The sequence below is a fragment of the Lipophrys pholis genome, assembly GCF_963383615.2.
Source record: "Lipophrys pholis genome assembly, chromosome: 6".
Lineage (NCBI taxonomy): Eukaryota > Metazoa > Chordata > Actinopteri > Blenniiformes > Blenniidae > Lipophrys > Lipophrys pholis.
Genome location: NC_137629.1, coordinates 26,348,922 through 26,367,702, shown reverse-complemented (window position 1 = coordinate 26,367,702; position 18,781 = coordinate 26,348,922). Strand labels below are relative to the sequence as shown.

At 42.5% G+C, this 18,781-nt stretch overlaps 1 protein-coding gene across 2 annotated transcripts in view; it reads left to right on the top strand.

The window, feature by feature from the left end:
- Positions 1-477: 477 nt before the first annotated feature.
- kcnip1a (Kv channel interacting protein 1 a) overlaps positions 478-18,781 on the top strand; it is a 31,580-nt gene continuing 13,276 nt past the window's right edge. The window contains exon 1 of one of the 2 annotated variants that reach the window (XM_080465447.1): positions 478-745. In XM_080465447.1, coding sequence (XP_080321573.1) covers positions 688-745 — 58 coding nt within the window. In that variant the 5' untranslated portion in view covers positions 478-687. Of the gene's footprint in view, positions 746-14,817; positions 15,081-18,781 lie in introns of those variants that run through there. The other variant, XM_080465446.1, reaches the window with a different exon arrangement.

Here is an 18,781-nt window from a genome sequence, read left to right as displayed (position 1 = left end):
TCTTTCCCCCTCAAGTTTCGTCCTCTCTTGCACACTCCCCGCTGCTCTGCCCCTCTCGTCGTCTCTATCCGTTTTCCGTGCAACAGTGTGCAATCCCTTGTTCCCCACCAGACAGACAAAGAGACAGAGCGGCTGAGAGGAGCAGGCGGGGAGGAGGAATCAGGAGGAAGCAGAGACAGAGAGAGGAAGACACATAAAGAGGCACAGAGGAATTGATGGAATGATGGGGGATATGCTGAGAGAGAGAGTTACAGCGACGGTGTGCAAGGTAGAGAGAAGGATGGGGGGATGAAACATAGGCAGCTTCAGTGACGGGGTAGACAAAGGTAGCTTCAGAGTGCATGTGTGCTGTTTATTTCATTCACACACACACACATACACGCTCTCTCTCTCTTCCTCTCGCTCTCTTGCTCTCACGCACCCTTTCCCTACCTCTCTCTCTTTTGCTCTCTCCCTTGCTTACACACACCCTCAAGCAGAAGCAGCAGAGCTGTGTGGGTGTGAGGCAGCATGCGAAGTGATATCTGTACTTCCTCACATACAGCTGGCTGATGGACTAACTTAATCCCAAATTACACACACAGATAAACAGACAGTCTTACTGATCACATACTCATTAGGACACCTTATCAGGAGCACAGAAAAACATAGAAATACACGAGCGAGCGCTCTCAACCAGAAGTCAACATGGGTCTTGTGATGGGAACCTTTTCAATGCAATCCAAGCAAGTGAGCTACCACAGAGGTAAGAATTCCCGTTTAACTTGATAAAAAAAAAGAACTTGATGAAAACGTCACTCAGGATGCATGCAAGCGTGTTTTATTTGACTGTCATTCGAGCGAGGCGCCAGTCATGTTGTGTGTGTGTGTGTTTGCTCTGAAACTGATAAATATGGAAAAACAAAAGATGTTATTGGAAGAAGTTGAAAGTAAGCAGAGTGACAATGTGAAGTTGGTCTCTAAAATGTAGTCTACTGTTGGTTTATGGTGCAATCACCAGGCCACCTGTCCTCTGTTTGAACTGTGTGCGTGTGTGCGTGCGTGTGTGCGTGTGTGCGTGTGTATGTGTGTGTGTGTGCCAGTGGGTATGTCTATAATAGGTGATGGTATTCACCCACGTCTGCTCTCCTAACCAGACTGCATCCTGCGTTGCTACTGTTTGAAAGCCGCTGACACTTGACACATGGAGGCTAGCTCATGTGTGTTTTTTTTCTTTCTTTTTTTAAGATTACAAGAGTGGGATTACCTTTGTCCACAAATATATTCATGCAGGTAATTTCCTGCCAAAACGCAGTGTGGACGGTTGGCATTTGTTTTCTGGGCGTTGTGTTGTGTGGTGGTTGTGGGGATGTGCTATAAATCAGGGTGGTGTAATCTGTCAGCCTTTGGCCATGGTATGTCCTGCATCTGCTGACCTTAAACTTGATGGCTATCACTGACAGGCACAAACCCACATGACACACGACACAGACAGAGAACTGAATCGAGATGAATAGTAATGAAAAAACAAGCTGGATAAAAATCAGATATCAATATATAATTGAACAATTAACCAGATTTACAAGAGATGATGCAAAATTGGCAACATTTAACAGAATAACCATGAAGGTGATGTAAGTGATGTAAATGATGTGCTGCCAGTGTAATTCCCTCAGGAAAATTCCTGTCAGTTGCCATATTTTTGAATATACCTGTCAAACTGGAAAGTCAGACCTCAAAGGTTATTTGGAATAGCTGGGGGAAAAATAAAATTGGTAGAGGTCCTATAAATGGTTCCCTGAGATGCAGACATATATAGCACCCTACGTGGGTTGTTTATTTTAATTCCTGACCTGCAACAGATTTTACTGCGTGGCAACACCTCTTAGCAGACACTTCAGATCTGGCGGAGGGTTTTTCTGCAGCGTAAAATATGAAACCTTGAGGTTTCACATTACAGAAACAACACAGATATCGTGTTGTCTTCTTCCATTTCAGGCGCGACTCATTTACTAATCAGGAGGCAACAATGCTTACGAAGCAAGTTTTATTTTTAGCCAATTCAGCCAGAAAAGCTCTCCACAACTCGGAGTAAACAATAAATACCAGCCACTTTGAAGTTTGCGCTGTTTGGGTGTGAGGAAGAAGCGATAGATGAGAAAATGAGAATAGTTGAGAGGGGAGGAGGAGATGTTGCCCCTCCGGGGGCTGCAGTGTGCATGTCACCGAATGTGTGTGTGTGCGTTTCACCATCTGCTGCAGTGTTATAGAAAAAAATAGCCTGATGAAAGCAGGGCGGAATTCATTTGGTTTGAAAGGTTGGCCCATCGTTGATCACAACCCAACATGAGGTAATGACCAGCTGAGAGGGACCCAAAGTGAACTTGATGAGGATTCACTTAGAGGATGAAAATAAGTCTGTCGCGTCGACCCTGACTGCACTCCCTCACTGATTATGAGAGCTCGGGATGTGAAACATGCAGAAAATCCATTGAGGTTTAGCATTGTCACCATTGTTTGACTCCCAGAAATTATGCTATAAAATACTGCGCAGTGTAACAGCACTTTTATCATAAGCAATTTTTTAGCTCTTTAACTAAGAGACTTTTTAAAACAAGGCAATCTAGACTATCAGACAACAGACCTGTTTAACATATTTAGATCTAAATTAGATGAACAACAACCGCAAAATGTTTCATTCAAATGAATTATTAATTGTCAATTATATAGCAAGTTACTCAACCAACCATTGCAACACGTTGTTAAGCACATGTTGGGACACAGATACACACTCTGGTCTACAAACTGAGCCATTCCACGGTCATGTGATGTTATATTATTACATATACACATACAGGCATTGCAAAATAGGCACACAGATCATTTTTATGGTTAAAGGTTTAAAACTAAATGGGGGAAGATTGACTAGAAATGTTTTGGTTCGACTTGATGAGACCTCCATTCATCACTCTTCTGTTCCACTTCATGCAACTCGTCGTGGAGCACTGGAGCAGATCCCAGCCGGTTTTAGGTGCAAGCAAGGTACAACCTGGACACCGGTCCATTCCAGGGCAAACAGAGAGAGAGAGAGAGAGACTGACACTAACATACACTCACATACATCCTCACATTCATACTTAATTTAGAAGGACCAATTAACCTCAATTATGTGTTTTTGGACTGTAAGTGGTAACTCCTGGAAACTGATATTTTAGTAAAATGTATAAGCAGCCGCCTTATATCATTCTGTGAATTTGTCTCCTGTCATGTAATGTTGTTGCATCACTTTCAGTTACATAAAATGAATTGCACAGTGAGATTTATACGGACGTACTCGCAATCTTTTATTACAAATGGAAATAAAACTTATTGGATCGTATTATTTACTGCAACCCCCCCAAAAAAAGAAAAAAAGAGAGCCCAACGCATTACATACAGAAGAAAAAGCACCAGAATACAGGGTGTGCATGGTGAGCAGTGGAGCAGCAATAGTAACTGCTCTGACTCACAGCTTTTGTGGTCTGTGCTGCATGTTCACTCATACGTACACCATAACCTATAATTTGACAAGGAAATATAATTTATACTTGATAGTCTTTTGTAATGACATTTACTGTTACCATGGAAACCTGGGGGATTATGTGTAATTTTTTTTGCAGATCAAGCCATCTATACATCCCTCCATGCTTTCCACCAGCCTGCCAGCCATTCATCTTTGGCTCCTGCTTTACCCCGACAAATGTCAATGGGGCCGGGTACGATTCCATTTCACACTGAATGAAATGTAAGGTGGCCTCCAGAGAGGGTCACAACGCTGACAGAGAGGCACACACAAGTCCGGATCATTTAAGGAAACCATACGTGTCTTTGGATTGTGGGATAGAGTCAAAGTTCCTGTTTGGTTTCACACCCACATCCTGTCACTGTGAGGCCACTCATGTGCCGCTCACTTTCGGACCCAAAAAATAACTTAACTGTCACAGGCTTGCTCATTCATGGGCAATGCAGATGATTACCTTCACCATCAAAAGTTGGGTGACGAATGAAAGTTGGGTGACGAATGAAACTTGGGGTGACTAACGAAGGTTGTCCGAGAAGGTTATGCTTTTGTCTGGATATTTTTATTTATTTATCTATTCATTTGATTTGTATGTATGCTTTTTACCAACCTTTCGCAAAAACTGCTCACCCGACTTGCATAACATTTTCAGGGATGATTTGTCGTCATCCATGGGCCAATCGATTAGAGTTTGGGGTCATTAACAGCAAAACGTTTCCAAATAAATCCCCCAAAAAACCGTGAAACAAATTGCCCGTACAAAGTGGACGATAGAGGCACCTCATGGAGATCAAAAGAGATCAGCATCTGTTGCCATGGAGACGTGTTTCACACAGTGACATGATCTATCTAGTTCGCTTCAATATGAGCTTGCGGCTATCATGCTAGCGGTGTTAACTCAGTTCCGCAAACACATGTGCCGTTGGCGAAGGTCTGCGCTCTACCGAGTGACGTTCTTCTTTAAATCTGTGTCACAAACCAATAAAATAACTTTAAAGTGGCCGGTGTTTCCTGATATGGGAAACGGGTCGTTAAAAAAAGAGCTCAGGATAGCGCAGGGGTTGAAATGATAAATTCATCAGAAAAGACTTAAAATATATCTTTAAATAAAAGAAGCATCGGAATAAAAAATGTTTTCTTCTTTTTTGATGATTTTTGTTCTTCATTTATGATTAAGGCAGGCGGCAGACGTGGAAAGAGAGTGAATGAACTGCAGCAATGTTTGCAGTCTCGTGATTCTAGTTCTGCATCTTCGCCATCAGCCCAAACCATAATTGCTGTTTTTGTACGCAGTAGATTAATTAATTTCAGTATGTTCATTGAATTTAAATGAATGAGAGAGGACATCGTTCGTAGATTGACATACACTTTTATAATTATGATAAGTGCTCACAGCGAGACTAATTTATTTTCATTGGATCACAAGTTGAATAAAATGTATTTGTAAATAGCAAATATTCTGTCCAAAACTTTTATTTGAATGAATCCATTCATTGAGGGCCACACAGTGGTGTAGTGGTTAGAACTCTTGTCTCAAAGTGAGAAAGTTCCTCCCACAGTAGAGTTGAGTTGAATGATCCAGGCCTTCATCAGATAGTCCAGTCTGCTAATCCGATTGTTGATACCTGATCTGATCGATGGACGGGAGCGCTGGATGTGTACAGACACTGTAAACTACTCTGTCATGGTGCGTGACCGTGTTAGATTACAGTCGTCTGTAAGAAATGTTGACTTCTTTCTTCACTATTTCATTGCTGCTGACCGTCATCGGTCCATATACAGACCTTATGTTATTGAGAAGTCATGTGGAACAAACATCTGGATCCAGAGTTCTTGAAGATTTTGTCTCAGACTTAAATATTGCAATGTGCTAACTGAACCTCAGTTAAGTGCTTTTGATCCCTCTGTTTTCCACCTTTTTTTAAGAAAATATTTCCAAACACAGCCGGATATTCAGTACAAAGAAAAGTTCCACTTTCAGACTGCAACATTTTGATAGTGATTGCAGTGCATTTCAGAAAAGTTGCATTATCCCTGTTTATATGGAGACAGTCAACAGTTTTGCTTTGAAAATGTTTCACTCTGACATAATTCAGTGACATCGAATGCCATTGTTGTTTAAACAAACAGTCACAACGTAATTGAAAATGTGTCATTTTCTCTTTAAAACGGTGCTGCGTAAACAGGGTCTGCTACACACCACCGTCCAGCGTGCATGAGCTTTAAATCCGTTTGCTCGCTGCTTGTTCTATCGTTAGGCACTTCAATTTGAAAGCGCAGGATGAATTCAGACCATTTACAGTCCCATCCGGAGCTTTTTATTGTGATGAATTGACCGAACAGAACTTAACAGAGTTGCTAAACCACACAGCTAAAGTCGGTGTGTTTGTTTCTGGTGTAGGTTACTAAATGAAGCTGCACCGACGCTGTGGCCTACATAAAGCTTTTGCACAAGGGAAGGCAGACATATAAGCCGATGCCCACACTGACTCATGAACCCATAGTTTGGCATCAAGGCATTTATCTGTATGTGTCTCATTTCACCTGGGGCAAAAAAAAAAAAAAAAAAAGGTATCTTCTGTTTTTCGAGAACGAACTACTCGGGTCCCATGAAATATTTCCCAACGGTTATAAACTACAAAACTCGCAGCTTGTCGGCACATTCATCTCCCTGTCAGTTCGCTCCATTTGTTCCTGCCTTTACTTTCATTTCTGTGTACCCTCTCGCTCTGTCAAGTAAATTTTCACTCTCTCTCTCTTTGTCTTACTCGCCTTCACCTCATTTCACCTCCTCGTTTTATCTCTTATGTGTCGGTCCTCTCAAGTTTCTACCATCTTTTGATTGAACTACTTTCCTCTTGATCTGTGGTTATCCGTCTGCCGTTGCTATTTATCTCTGGGCTTCTGTCTCTTCTGCTCGCTTCATCGTAGACACTTATTGTTTTATAAGTTATATGCCCTTGCTCTCCTGTAAGATCACTCCCGACTGAAGTTTCCCTAATCATGCAAAGTTTTAGTTTAGGGGCGGCAGAATTTATGTAAATATGTGTGTGTTTGTGTATCTGGAGACTGGAGAACAAGTGTGTTTTTTCAATGTTTCCATCCACTTCAGGCCTGAAGCGTGAAGCATAGAGGATCCCTGTTTCTTTAATAGGCTTTGCAGTTTCCACCCCTCTCTCTCATCCCCGTACATCAAAAGAAGTGCACTGAAAGAGCCAATTAGGACAGCAAAAGAGATTTATTAGGCACATGGCAACATGAAAACGGGTTTCTGCTTAATCTCGTGCCCGAAGTTTGCGTGCGTTTGTGTAATGCATATGAGCGTGCCATGATGAGATGAGATTGTGATATTACAACCTCAAATCTTATATTTCTATACACTGCAGTTATACGAGCAACATTTCCATTAAAAAAAAAAAGTGTGTCTTTTAAGATCCCCTGTAAGATCTTCATGTGTTGCAAATTAAACCTACATTAAAGCATTTTATTAAATCAGACAAAATGATATAGGGGATACAGAAAATAAATACTTGATTTGCATGTTATATGCAGGCAAATGCTTTGCTCAGTTCTTGAAAGATAAACAACATTTTCCAGGCCATTTATCTCTGACGACAGTTCAGTCTTGTGCTTGCCTTTGGGCCTTTTGTTATCCTGGAGCCAATGAGAGAAATGTAGATGATGAATATAGATAGCTTTTTATCTTTGACTGTATGGATCAGTCTATATGCTCAGTTTTGACAGCTGCGATGCACTTCACTTGAGCAAAATTAATGACACAAACCAAATGACACTCCTGGGAAATACTACATGTACTGGATGTGCTAAAAAAAAAAGCAGATCCTCTGTATGCTGCCCAAAACCCAGCTGTTATTAAACATAAACAGTAAAGGGAATTATGCTGCCCACAGAGCTCAGTTAGTGTAGTTATTATAATGGTTGAGGAAAAACAAAAGAACCATTATAGCATACGGTAGATGACCTATTAAAGACAATCAAACTTAGACTTAATTCAATTTTCCTTCCCCGCTTTGCCCTTTTACTCCAAATAGCAGCACTGAGTGTGGAGCAGTGGTTCGCTCTGGGACCTCACAGCCAGAGGATCCATGCTTGAGCCTCAACGGGGTCTTTCTTTCTGAAGTTTGCATGTTCTCCCTTTGCCCGTTTGAGTTTTCTTCATGTTTTCCAGCCTCATCCTTCAAACCAAACATATCCTCATTGGTGCAAATGGCCACAATAAATTATTCATAAGTGTGAGACTGTAGCAAGATTGTTTGTTGTTTGTTTTCATAGTGTGAATGTTTCATATTTGGCATTACATGGCAGCTTTTAAAAAAAAAAAAAAAGAGAGAGATTTTAACAAATCTCAGTTGTCGCTACTTACAGTGAATTCAATTCTAACAAGGTGGTTTATTGGGATAATTATGCTCTCCACTGGGGATACACTCATACCACATTTTTAAAGGACAAGTACAAGTACAAGCACTAACCTTCAACTACTTGCCAATACCGAGTACTGATAGGAGTACTTGATAAATGCCAATAAGGCTAATTCATACTCCATCTGCAAATGATGTCTAAAGGCTATGTGTCGCCACAAACCACCTCTGCACAGCCTGTGTGTTGATAGTACTGGTATCGGTATCAGTGCATCCCCACTGTTATTCCCATTCTCATCTTTTGCAAAAGAATAAGCAAAAAGGAGAACATTTATCATTGCATTTACTCACATTCACATATATAATACTGTCGCTCTGCACAATACAAAAAAAATAAAGGTTTCTTGTTCTTTTGCAAATGATCAGACAGATTGGATTGCACTGTGCTGGAGCCTCTAACATCAGAAGAAAATGATGAACCCATATCAAATAAAAACTCCTGGAATATTTAAATCCTTCCTCCCCCGCTATCAGTAACAAAGAACAGTTGGACAGGAGGAGTCAGTATTCCCATCGCCGGAATTAAAACAAGAGAGGCAAAATCTCCAGATGAGTTACAAACTGCTCTCGACTCAAGAGACTGAGACGTTACTTTTAGGGCCGCGTGGTCTTTTTTTATGAGCACAGCGAGAAGGCAGGGCGGCTCCTGGCACATCAGATGAAGAGTCAATCCACCTCCCAGCAAGTTAATTCGATAACAACCCAACCAGGTGAACTCACTGTAACTCCGTCAGGTAAAAATGAAAATATTAAAACATTTCATTCTGAATTATGTACTTCCACAATTTCCCACTGATTATTCAGATATGATCAGATTCCTTGATGAACTGGAATTTCCAATTGCAAATGCAATTAAATTTATGCAAAGTGGCAAGGCCTCTGGTCCTGATGGCTTCCCATTACAGTTTTACAAAACATTTGCTGATGAATTAACTCCTCTTCTTCTCAACATGCTGGTTGACTCCCAGACCGTCGAGCCTTGCCACAATCTAACTGAAGCTTCAATAACGTTAATTCTAAAACCAGGCAAAGATTCATCTGTTTATAGCTCCTATCATCTCATATCTCTTTATTAGAAAATCTTAGCTAAAGCAACAGCTCTGCAACTCGAATCAGTCACGCTGAATATAATGTCTGCAGACGAAATCGGGTTCATGAGGCTCCGCACTCCTCCAATATTCGCCGCCTTCTTGACATTCCTTCCTCCCCTGCATCCACTGAGACACCAGAGGGATGCAGAGAAGGGTTTCAATAGGGTAGAATGGAGATATTTATTTGAGGTTCTCAAAAGGTTTGCTATAGATTCTATTTTCATATCCTGGATTTCCATTTCAAGGAGTGCCTCCCGCAGCCTGTCACTTCTCGCTTTGGCAACTGAACCTCTATCTATCGTGCTTAAATCTTCAGATGTGGTTTAGAACACACACTTCTGTTATAAGCAGACGATCATATGATAGTATCATATGATAATATTGATATGATGCAGATATGTTGCTCTGCTCTCGTATGTCACAGTGTGTTATGTTTCTGCTTATTTCACAATTCTGCCGTTTGCTTCACAAGCAACACATAATACTGGATGGAACACGCTCACTGTTCATCTGTTCAAAAAGCATGTCATCTGACTCCAAGGTTACATCTGTGTTTGAGTGAGTGAGCCCTGTGAGTGCTCTTATATCAGGTCAGTGAGTCATGCTTCCCAGTCTTGTCATGTCTGTGATAGATGTCCTCACACAGTGAAGTCACAAAGACACACACACATTGACTTTACTTTGGGTAGTTTGGATTTTCTCCCACAATCCAAAAACATATGCTTGAGGTGAATTTGTTTACTCTAAAGCAGGGGTGTCCAACCTGTGGCTTTTGAGCCAAAATCACCCTAAAAGAAAATCCGCTATGACCCACAGGCCAACATTGCAAAGTGTAAGAATGACGAGGAATATAAAAGAAGAACTTACATGGAATTTCTTCAATGAAACTAACTGCTGTTGCCAGTCCGTCCACTGGGTGTCACACTGTTTCAGTAAGAGTAAAGGTCATAATGCTTCAGACCCAAAGCTAAACTGCAGATGGACCACAATGCTTGTAGCCAGCAGATCAGTTGATATATATATTTATAGGAGGACTTTCTGGAAACACGTGAACGGCTTCAGAAATTGGCTTTTCTATATTAGTCTGAAGTGACACTGTTGCTGACATCCCAATACCTCACATCCCCGAGCTGGATGAAGCGGTATAGAAAATTAATGGATGAATATGATGACTCATTTTTCAGTGAGAAATTCTCCATATCACTAATTGGACTAAAACTACTGAGTGCTGTGAAGTCAGTCCTTTGGTTCCCTTCAGGGGCTGCACATCTAGACTGTCAGTCACAAGACCTTTACTTCGGTTTTCTCTCCTGAAGCTAAAAACAACCTCTTCAAAGAACCAACTGAATGTGGATATCCCCACACTGCTGCTTCTGCGGCTGTGGGTGTGTTTACTAAGGCATCAGTGCCAATCCAGATAGCTGAAAGAACAACAGTGGAGCAGAAACCATGTTGAGGAGTATCACGGCCATTTCCTATGCCCGCTCTTTCTCTCTTTATTGATTCCCCTTTTAATCACTCTCCATCTCCCATTTAAACTTTATCATCTGCTTTCACTTACTCTAAATTCAGCCCCGTTTGTATTTTATGTCTCTCTTTTCCTCGTCTACACGTCCATGCCTTCTAGCCGTATGCTTTGCATTTATTTATATTCCTACTTGCCTCTTCCCACACATCACTTTGTCTTTTTTTTAATCATTCTTCCTCGATAATGACAAATCAATAGCAGGCGCTCCTTTAATCATTCCCTTTTTCTTAATGCAAAAGGAGCCTGTAAGACACTAAGGATGTGCTCACTAACAAAGATACAGAGAAGTGTCTGTGAGAGAAGTCATTTGGACAGCGACAGATATGAGTATTGATTTTCCTAATAGACATGTTCCGTGGCCAACGCCACGCTGTCCATGTGGAGTAATTGCCCGAGCCTTGTGTGTAGACAGGATGGTGCCATACAACAGCACGGAGGATTTAGAATCTTTAACTGTTGAGCTGAATCTTTTAGGAGGAGAAGAATGATTTTTAAAGCTGTTGGCACTGCTGGCTAAAGCTTTGAGGTTGGTCTGAATGTGCAGCTCCGACTTTGCTGAGCAGATTCCCAAAAGCTTCCACTCGGCGTTTTAATCTTAATCAACATCTTCAGAGTTTCAAATTTTCTCCTGCTGGTGCGCCCACCCCCCTCTTTGTTCTTTCATCCTCGTTTCTGGAAATGTGGTGTTTTTGGATGTCCCACTTGCTCTGCTCTGCCTTTTCTTTCCCACTGTACCACTCGCCCACTCTCCTGGCTCTTGTTCCCCACTTCCTTCTCTTTCATTCTCTCCCAACATCGCACTCTAATCTCCCACTGGAAGCTTTTCTGCCGTGTTCCTCTTCCTCCCTCTTCTTCATCCTTCACTGTCAAAATGTGTTTCCATTTCCACCATAGCTGCTTCACCCTTCCTCCTTGAGTAACAGGAAGGGGCATCCACGCTCCACATGTCTTTCTCCACGCCCACAGTTTTCATCTACCTTGTGTCTCGTATCATTTATTTCCTTAAAAGTGTGACAAGGGTCTTGTAAAACAGTCCGCTGCCACTCGCTCACATGCCTGCAGGGAAGCACCAGGCAGTTCAAGAGCAAAACTGCACACACAAGCCTGAAAACAAGCACACGCGCTCACTCCTACCTCGAGCTCGTCCTCACCGCTCTACAGTCAGACTTGGAAATTCTCACTAGATAAAGAAACATTTCTGTCAGTGTGGAAACAGGCCTGTCAGAGACCGCGGGGAGACGGAGAAGGATGGAGATTTGAGATTGGAACAGGCTGGCAACAGTGTTTGAAACGACAGAAACACTGTGCTGATACAAGCACCAAGATTTATATGGAGAGATGACGAGATAAAGGAGTATTGGTGTAGACCGTATGCCTGAAGACAAATCAGAGGAGGAGGGAGATCGATAGATGTGGTTTAAGGCTAAAGATGAAGTACAGATGGGAGGAAATAACTTTGATACCCTGTGAAATCCTATAGGTGCAATATGTTGTGTGAGTGTTAAAGCAGGGCATGCAGAGAGGAAGCGCAGTGAGTGTGTGCTTGTCTATGTGTGTCGCAGGAAATATTCATGCATGATGTGCATGCTGTTTGGATGCCACTTATGCCCACAGAGACCCCATCCTATCATTCATCGTACCCATGGTTGTTGCACGTGTAAAACGTATGTGCTGATCTCTGTGTGTCAGCATGGTGTGTGTGTGTGTGTGTGTGTGAGGATAGGGTGAAAGCAGTGCTCCCTACTGCTGTCCATTCTGTCCCTCTCTCCGCTGTGAGGAAAGAAAAAACACGTCTATGAGCACATTTTCACAGAAGCAGATTGCACTTTTGTTTTTTTCTTCTACCCGCCAAACAAAATCTTTTCAGCTAAATCGGCCCATATGGCTTCGTAACAATCCCACTTCATTCATTATTCACCATCAACTGACAAAAATTGCCCCATATTTAGAGCCGTTGCCACATTTCGCAGAGGCTCTATTACAGGCGGCTGTCTTCATAAAAAAGGACAACGTGTCTATTCTGTAAATCAAATGCTGCAAACCTGTCTTATCCATCATTTTTAGAAACAATCACTAGTTTTTCAAAACAATTTTCTTTGGTCCATTTAGTTGCAAAAAACACGTTTTCACCCATAAAAGCAACTGTAACCTTGAGTCAAGCTGAAAGGGTCAATTGCATTTTGTAGATTATGTTATATCTTGAGGCTTGAGGGTTTTTTTATGGGTGAATATTGGCCACGCTGGTGATGAATGGACGAAGTGGCTATGTGTGACTCTCACGTCTCAAAACTCATGAAGTATTTAGGCTCTCGGCTGATGGCTACAGGTTACTTTTGATAGTGTGAGCCTATGAACACTATCCATGTTTTCTCTGATGTCTAAATGCAAAGCCATTATAAAATGTTCATGAGTAGTGTATTTATAAACTGAGTGTGATTCGGGGGGTATGTCTCTCTCGAAACAGCATTCCTGGAATCCGATAAGTTCACCAAATCATGATCAAAAAGTTAGACATGGAGTTTACAACTATTTTATTGGATTAAAATCCAAATTTTTAGAATAGAGTTTAATGCAAATGCAATAAAAAAAACACATCCAATTTGCAGTAGAACAACCAGAAGTGACAGACTAACATGCCTTTACATGAAAACCAAACACTCGGATTTACACTTTCTATGTAATGTAAGCACAAATCAGATAAAGTAGGTATAGAACATTTTTGAAGTATAACAAGTGACTTCAACTATTTTGAGTCTTAACAGTTCTGTTAAGGTCATGGCCACCATTTCAGTAAAAAAAAAAAAAAAAAAAAGGCAAGTTCTCTACTTTAAGCTACAATGAAACAGGTTTAGGATTTTCCTCTCTGAATTTACATGATAATAAAGTCCAGAATGATGGCAACACTTAGAATTTAAAATCATTATACATCTCTGTGACACTGTTGTAAAATCACCATGCCAGGCCCCATGATAGGAAATGTAATGTAATAACAGTTTTGTTATATTGGATTTGGTGTCTTTATAAATCAGTTACGGACTGCCTGCTGGTATCAGTGTGGAGCATTTTATTTGCATCATTGCAGAACCTTTTCTTGTCTGGATGGACTCTTTTCACAAAGTGTTGAGTCTACATTATGCTTTCCCGCACCTCATTAGTGATCTGCTTGGTGTCTGCAGTGTTTTCATGTTCAAAACGCAACACATGTCGTTTGCCACCTGCGATTGTTTTTCAAGTGTTTTCTTTGTATTATGAAAAATGGTGTAATTGGTTTGCATTAATGGGCTGGTAATTAAAACACGGTTTATTCTGTGTGTGCAGCTCTCACAGGCAAAAGCAAGGCTCACACTCCTGCAGTACTATCTGACACGTGTCCTTAGCTCTTCTTTTTTTTTTGTTCTATTAAACATTTCTTTCTTCTTACCCCTTTGCTTCATCCTGCTTTTAATCTTTCTCTCTTCTCCCTCTCTTGACTTTAAGCTTTTTCCTTCTTTCCTGTCCGCCCCTCTCTCCTTACTCCTTTTTCTGCTGTCTTGGGAGCCAATGTGCTACCATGCACGCGCACGCACACGCAGAAAAATCCCATTTATTCGGTATGTGTGCATGTGAATGTTTGGGCATCATGGATGGATGAACGAGAATGATGGATTTCAGTGGAGGTGCTGATGGATTGCGACGGCCTTTTCATGAACAAACCGTGACGTTGAGGAAAAACAGAAGCAATGCTCAGGGCTCTTCCTTTTTTCTGTCACTTTCACATGTTTTCTCCTCACTCTATTATTCATGTTTACTTCTCCAGTCGATATTTGAGCCTATTTGCATATTCAATCTCCATCAGAGAAGTAACAGATGCTTTTTGCAAATCTAACAGGGCATGTTTGTTGTTTTTGTCCGTGCTGATGATTCATGCCATGTTATCATCTACGAATCAAAAAGGTGCACTCATGTTAATTCATAATTTAGTGAATCAACATCCCGGCGATTTCATACTGAATCACTGATGCTTCACCCTGGCTTTTGGCTGATGCTGAAGGTGGGAGGGTGATAGCTGTATTGACAAGAAAATGGAAATGGGAGCGAGGCTACAACCCCTAATAAAAAATAAAAAAAAAAGGAACTGAGAGGGAGGGAGAGCGAGAGTGTAAGAGTGTGGCGAGAAATAAAAGAGAGAGAGAAAGAGAGAGAGAGAGAGAGAGGAGGAGCACTGCGAGATGGAGTGAGAATGCATGAAAGGAGGGATGATAGGAAGAGGGTTTCTGCCGAGAGCAGTCATCGAGAGGAGGTGTAGAGGGAGAGAGAGGAGAAGAGGATGAAAGAGGGAGAGAGGGCGAGGGAGTGCATGTGTGTGTTCTAGCTGTCCAAACACGTGACGAAGAGATACAGACTTCAGCATACAGACGCATTTGTTTCCACGACGACAACGGCAAACATGGGGGCTGTGGTGGGCACGTTGACCATGCAGACCAAGCAGAGGAGGCCATCCAGGGGTGAGGGAATACACACACACACACACACACACACACACACACACACACACACACACACACACACACACACACACACACACACACACACACACACGCGCGCACATGTTTATACATGTCCCTCACATACCAGCACACAGTCACAAACTCGGCACACTTGCATGGAAGCAAGCATATGGCAGGTGAAACTTTTAACAGTGTGTTTACTTGTGGCTCACGCCCGCATGCACACGCACCAGCCTGCAGCTGCAGAACAAAGATTAATAACTGCTGGTGTTTTAGGTAAAATGCAGTGAAGGAAAGACGGCTGTATGCTTATAGGAGGAAAGGAAGTAATGAAGCAAGAGGGACCAACAAGTGTTCCCAGATGAAGAAAAAAGTGTGATTGTTTATTTTAGAACAAACTTTAAGTGAGGCAGTTTGTTTGTGTCTGTGAGATCGGTGGTTGTGTTTTTCTGTATTCAGATACCGCAAAGGAAGAAGTCAAGTAAGAGATGGTTTGTGTGTGTGTGTGTGTGTGTACATGTGTGTCTGGTTGTGTGTGCAGACATGAGCGAAGGCGCTGGGGTAAACACACACACACACACACACATGTCGAAGGTATTTGTCACTCTGCTCACACACTGCTTTTCTGTCTTGCTGTTACCTTGGAAGCACCGTAGCCATGGCAACAAAAGATGTGGGTTTTGGGGCGGGAGGGGTTGGGGTGGGGATCGGTTGGGGGTGGGGGGGGGGGGGGCATTGATGAGATTGGGGGATTCCTTAGTAAGTCGTGGCCGTGTGAAAAAGGGTGAGATGGTGAGAAATGGAAATATGCAGAAGAAGGATTTTGTGTGTGTGTGAAGACCTGTTGACTGCAAGAAATGTTTCACTCACTTGTTTGTCATTGTAGTAAAAAAATTTTGGATAATAATCCAAACCTCGTTTATACAAAAGTCACACATCCAAGCTGGCAGGTCCGATGAATGGGCACCAGTGCCAGAGTGAAAATATCTCCTATTTAACGTGAGCAGTCATTTAACTCATTTGCTGAGGCAGGTAAACCAGCCAGAATATTTTCCGAGTGAGTGCATATGGCTGGCTTCATCCTTTGAAAAGCTTTTTCTTTCTACTCAAGCTGAAACAAACACCTTCCCCGAGGGGTGCTAAATAGGCAAGGCGCAAATTTGCTGCTATTTTGAAATATGAGGCGATTGTAGGTGCACTTCCAATGTGGTTCATGTGTGAAATCTGACTCTGCAAATGAAAACACACATTTATTTTTTTGCCTCCGTAAACGCCTGCAAAGACGTGAAAGAATAGATCATAGCGCTGGAGCTATTTGGGGGGGGGGGGGGCTGATTGTAATTCTGATGTTGTGTTGTTACCCCCAGCATCCTTTTTTTTTTCCCTTCTTCTCCCGGCCTGACATGTTTGCTGCTCGGAGAATTAGTGGAGCAAGGCTTGAATGTATTCAGCCGCCTCTTTCTGCGGTGCTGCTGATAGTTCGCCCAGAATCACAACATCGACACGTAGAGAGGGAGACGGGCACAGCTGTAATATTGTGAGATTAGATTGCAACATGATTGATTTCTTGAGCAGGGGATCCTCACAGTTGGCATCCTGGACATGCCTGGACTGTTCTCTTAACTTGCTTTTTTTATTCTCTCAAGTATGTTTGTCTTGTTTGGTTTTTTTTTCTTCCTCTTTCTGTTGCTCTTTCCTTTTTCTAGAATTTTCTCTAACCTGTTGTTTTGTCTGCTTGTTTCTATCCAGCAGCGGTCTCGTTGCTCTTTGCTTCAGCATTGCTCGTGGTGGCCTTTGACATATCGTCTCTCAAGAAAATATTATAGCTGGTAGTTTTCTTCACTCTCCGATGAATCCCCCCCCCCCCCCCCCCCCCCCCCCCCACACACACACACACATCACTGCCTTCCTCAGTTACTCCCTGAAGCTATGTTGTCTCAATCATCCCCCTGCTCCTCTTCTTCTCCTGTCACTTCTCTGCTCTTCCTTTTATCTTTTCTTTCTTTTTGCTCTTCTCTGCCACACAACAGCTTCTCCTTGTTTATTTCCTCACACGTTCTCCTTTCCCCCCATCCCTTTCACCCCACAGTGTTTGTTTCCCCAGTTTCTGCCTCCCACTCCTTTTTTCATGCTTGTTTCTTTTCATCTGACTTCCCTATAATTTTCCCTGCCACACACTGCCGCCACCTTTACAATCCTCTTCTCCAAAGCTCTCCTTGCTCTCTTTTTATGCCTCTATTCTTTCTCTCATTTACTCGCTTTCTCCATCACCCACACTCCCATTAGCTGGTGTGAGTGCTTATTAAGTCATCTCGACATCCTTATCCCTTGGTATCCAGCAGTGTGTGTGTGTGTGTGTGTGTGTGTGTGTGTGTGTGTGTGTGTGTGTGTGTGTGTGTGTGTGTGTGTTTCCTGCTGATTCTCAGTCTAGACATGTATTTACTCAGAAATCAATATTGGTACGCTGCTACGAGTATCTAAATTGGCTCTATTCAACTCAACCTTCCCAAACATAATCAACAGTGGCACACAAATATGTGAGGAAATGACATGAGGCTGGTGTGTGTGTGTGTGTGTGTGTGTGTGTGTGTGTGTGTGTGTGTGTGTGTGTGTGTGTGTGTGTGTGTGTGTGTGTGTGTGTGTGTGTGTGTGTGTGTGTGTGTGTGTGTGTGTGTGTGTGGCACTACCACTACATTGCATACACATAATGCTGCAGACACCCTTGAGCACTCCGTTCCTCCTTCTCAAGCTGAGGGTTAACAAGCACAGAGAAATGTGTGGGAAAGCAGGAGACGTTTGAATTGTTTATGCACATGGTTGCTTTGATATTCTGCTCATCACTGACTCTTAAAAGGATTTGCTCATGTTTGTCTTGTCAGTAGGCGTGGGACTGAGTGTGGAAGTTGAGTGTTCAGTGACCCACCGAAGACCAGTGAGGAATTGTCCCTGCGTCCACTGACTGTGGAGAAACAATGCATCTCAGGACGGGAGCTTGAATTCGTCTGTAAAACGTGATTATGTGCTTCGTTTTCGACACCAAATAAGACTGTTGCAGCTGAAAGGAGTTTTCAAGGGCCTTCCTCTAAACCTTGTGGAAGCTCGTCGTGATCGCCACTTTCTTGGAGAGTTCATTTCACCATTAGGGAGTCCGGTGAGAGCAACCCCTTCTCCATCGCCGCCAGGATTGCAGATTAGGCTAATTCAGATTATGCAAATGCCACACTCTCTGGCAAGGATTACAGGACAAGAGGAGGAGGAACGAGAAAGAGAGTGGTGGACCGAGAAGAGAGTTTGGCAGAGCGAGAGATAAGAAAAGGAGAAGGAAGGTTCAGTTGCAGAGAGAGAAGAAAGAAGGAGATGGAGGAAAAATAGGGCAAGAATTAAAAAAAACTGAGGACGCACACAGGAGACGGCAAGGAGTTAAATCCAGTGATCCGGCTTCAGGATGTCTGTGTCTTGATGTAAGAGATATTTTTTGTGACAGCTTCTGGCTTGGGAGACTGACAGGCAGTCTTTCTTTGCTGACAGTTCAGGCTTCCCCTTAAACCTCCAAACAAGCACTGAGAGAAAAGGGTCCGGCCTTTCGGTCACTGTCAGACTTCACAGCCTCTGTAAAGGATAGAAGCTACTGTGGCGGCTTTCTAGGTTGGATTATTTTAGGTTTACGTAGAGGTTTCTTAACCCGCTATGTTTGCAGA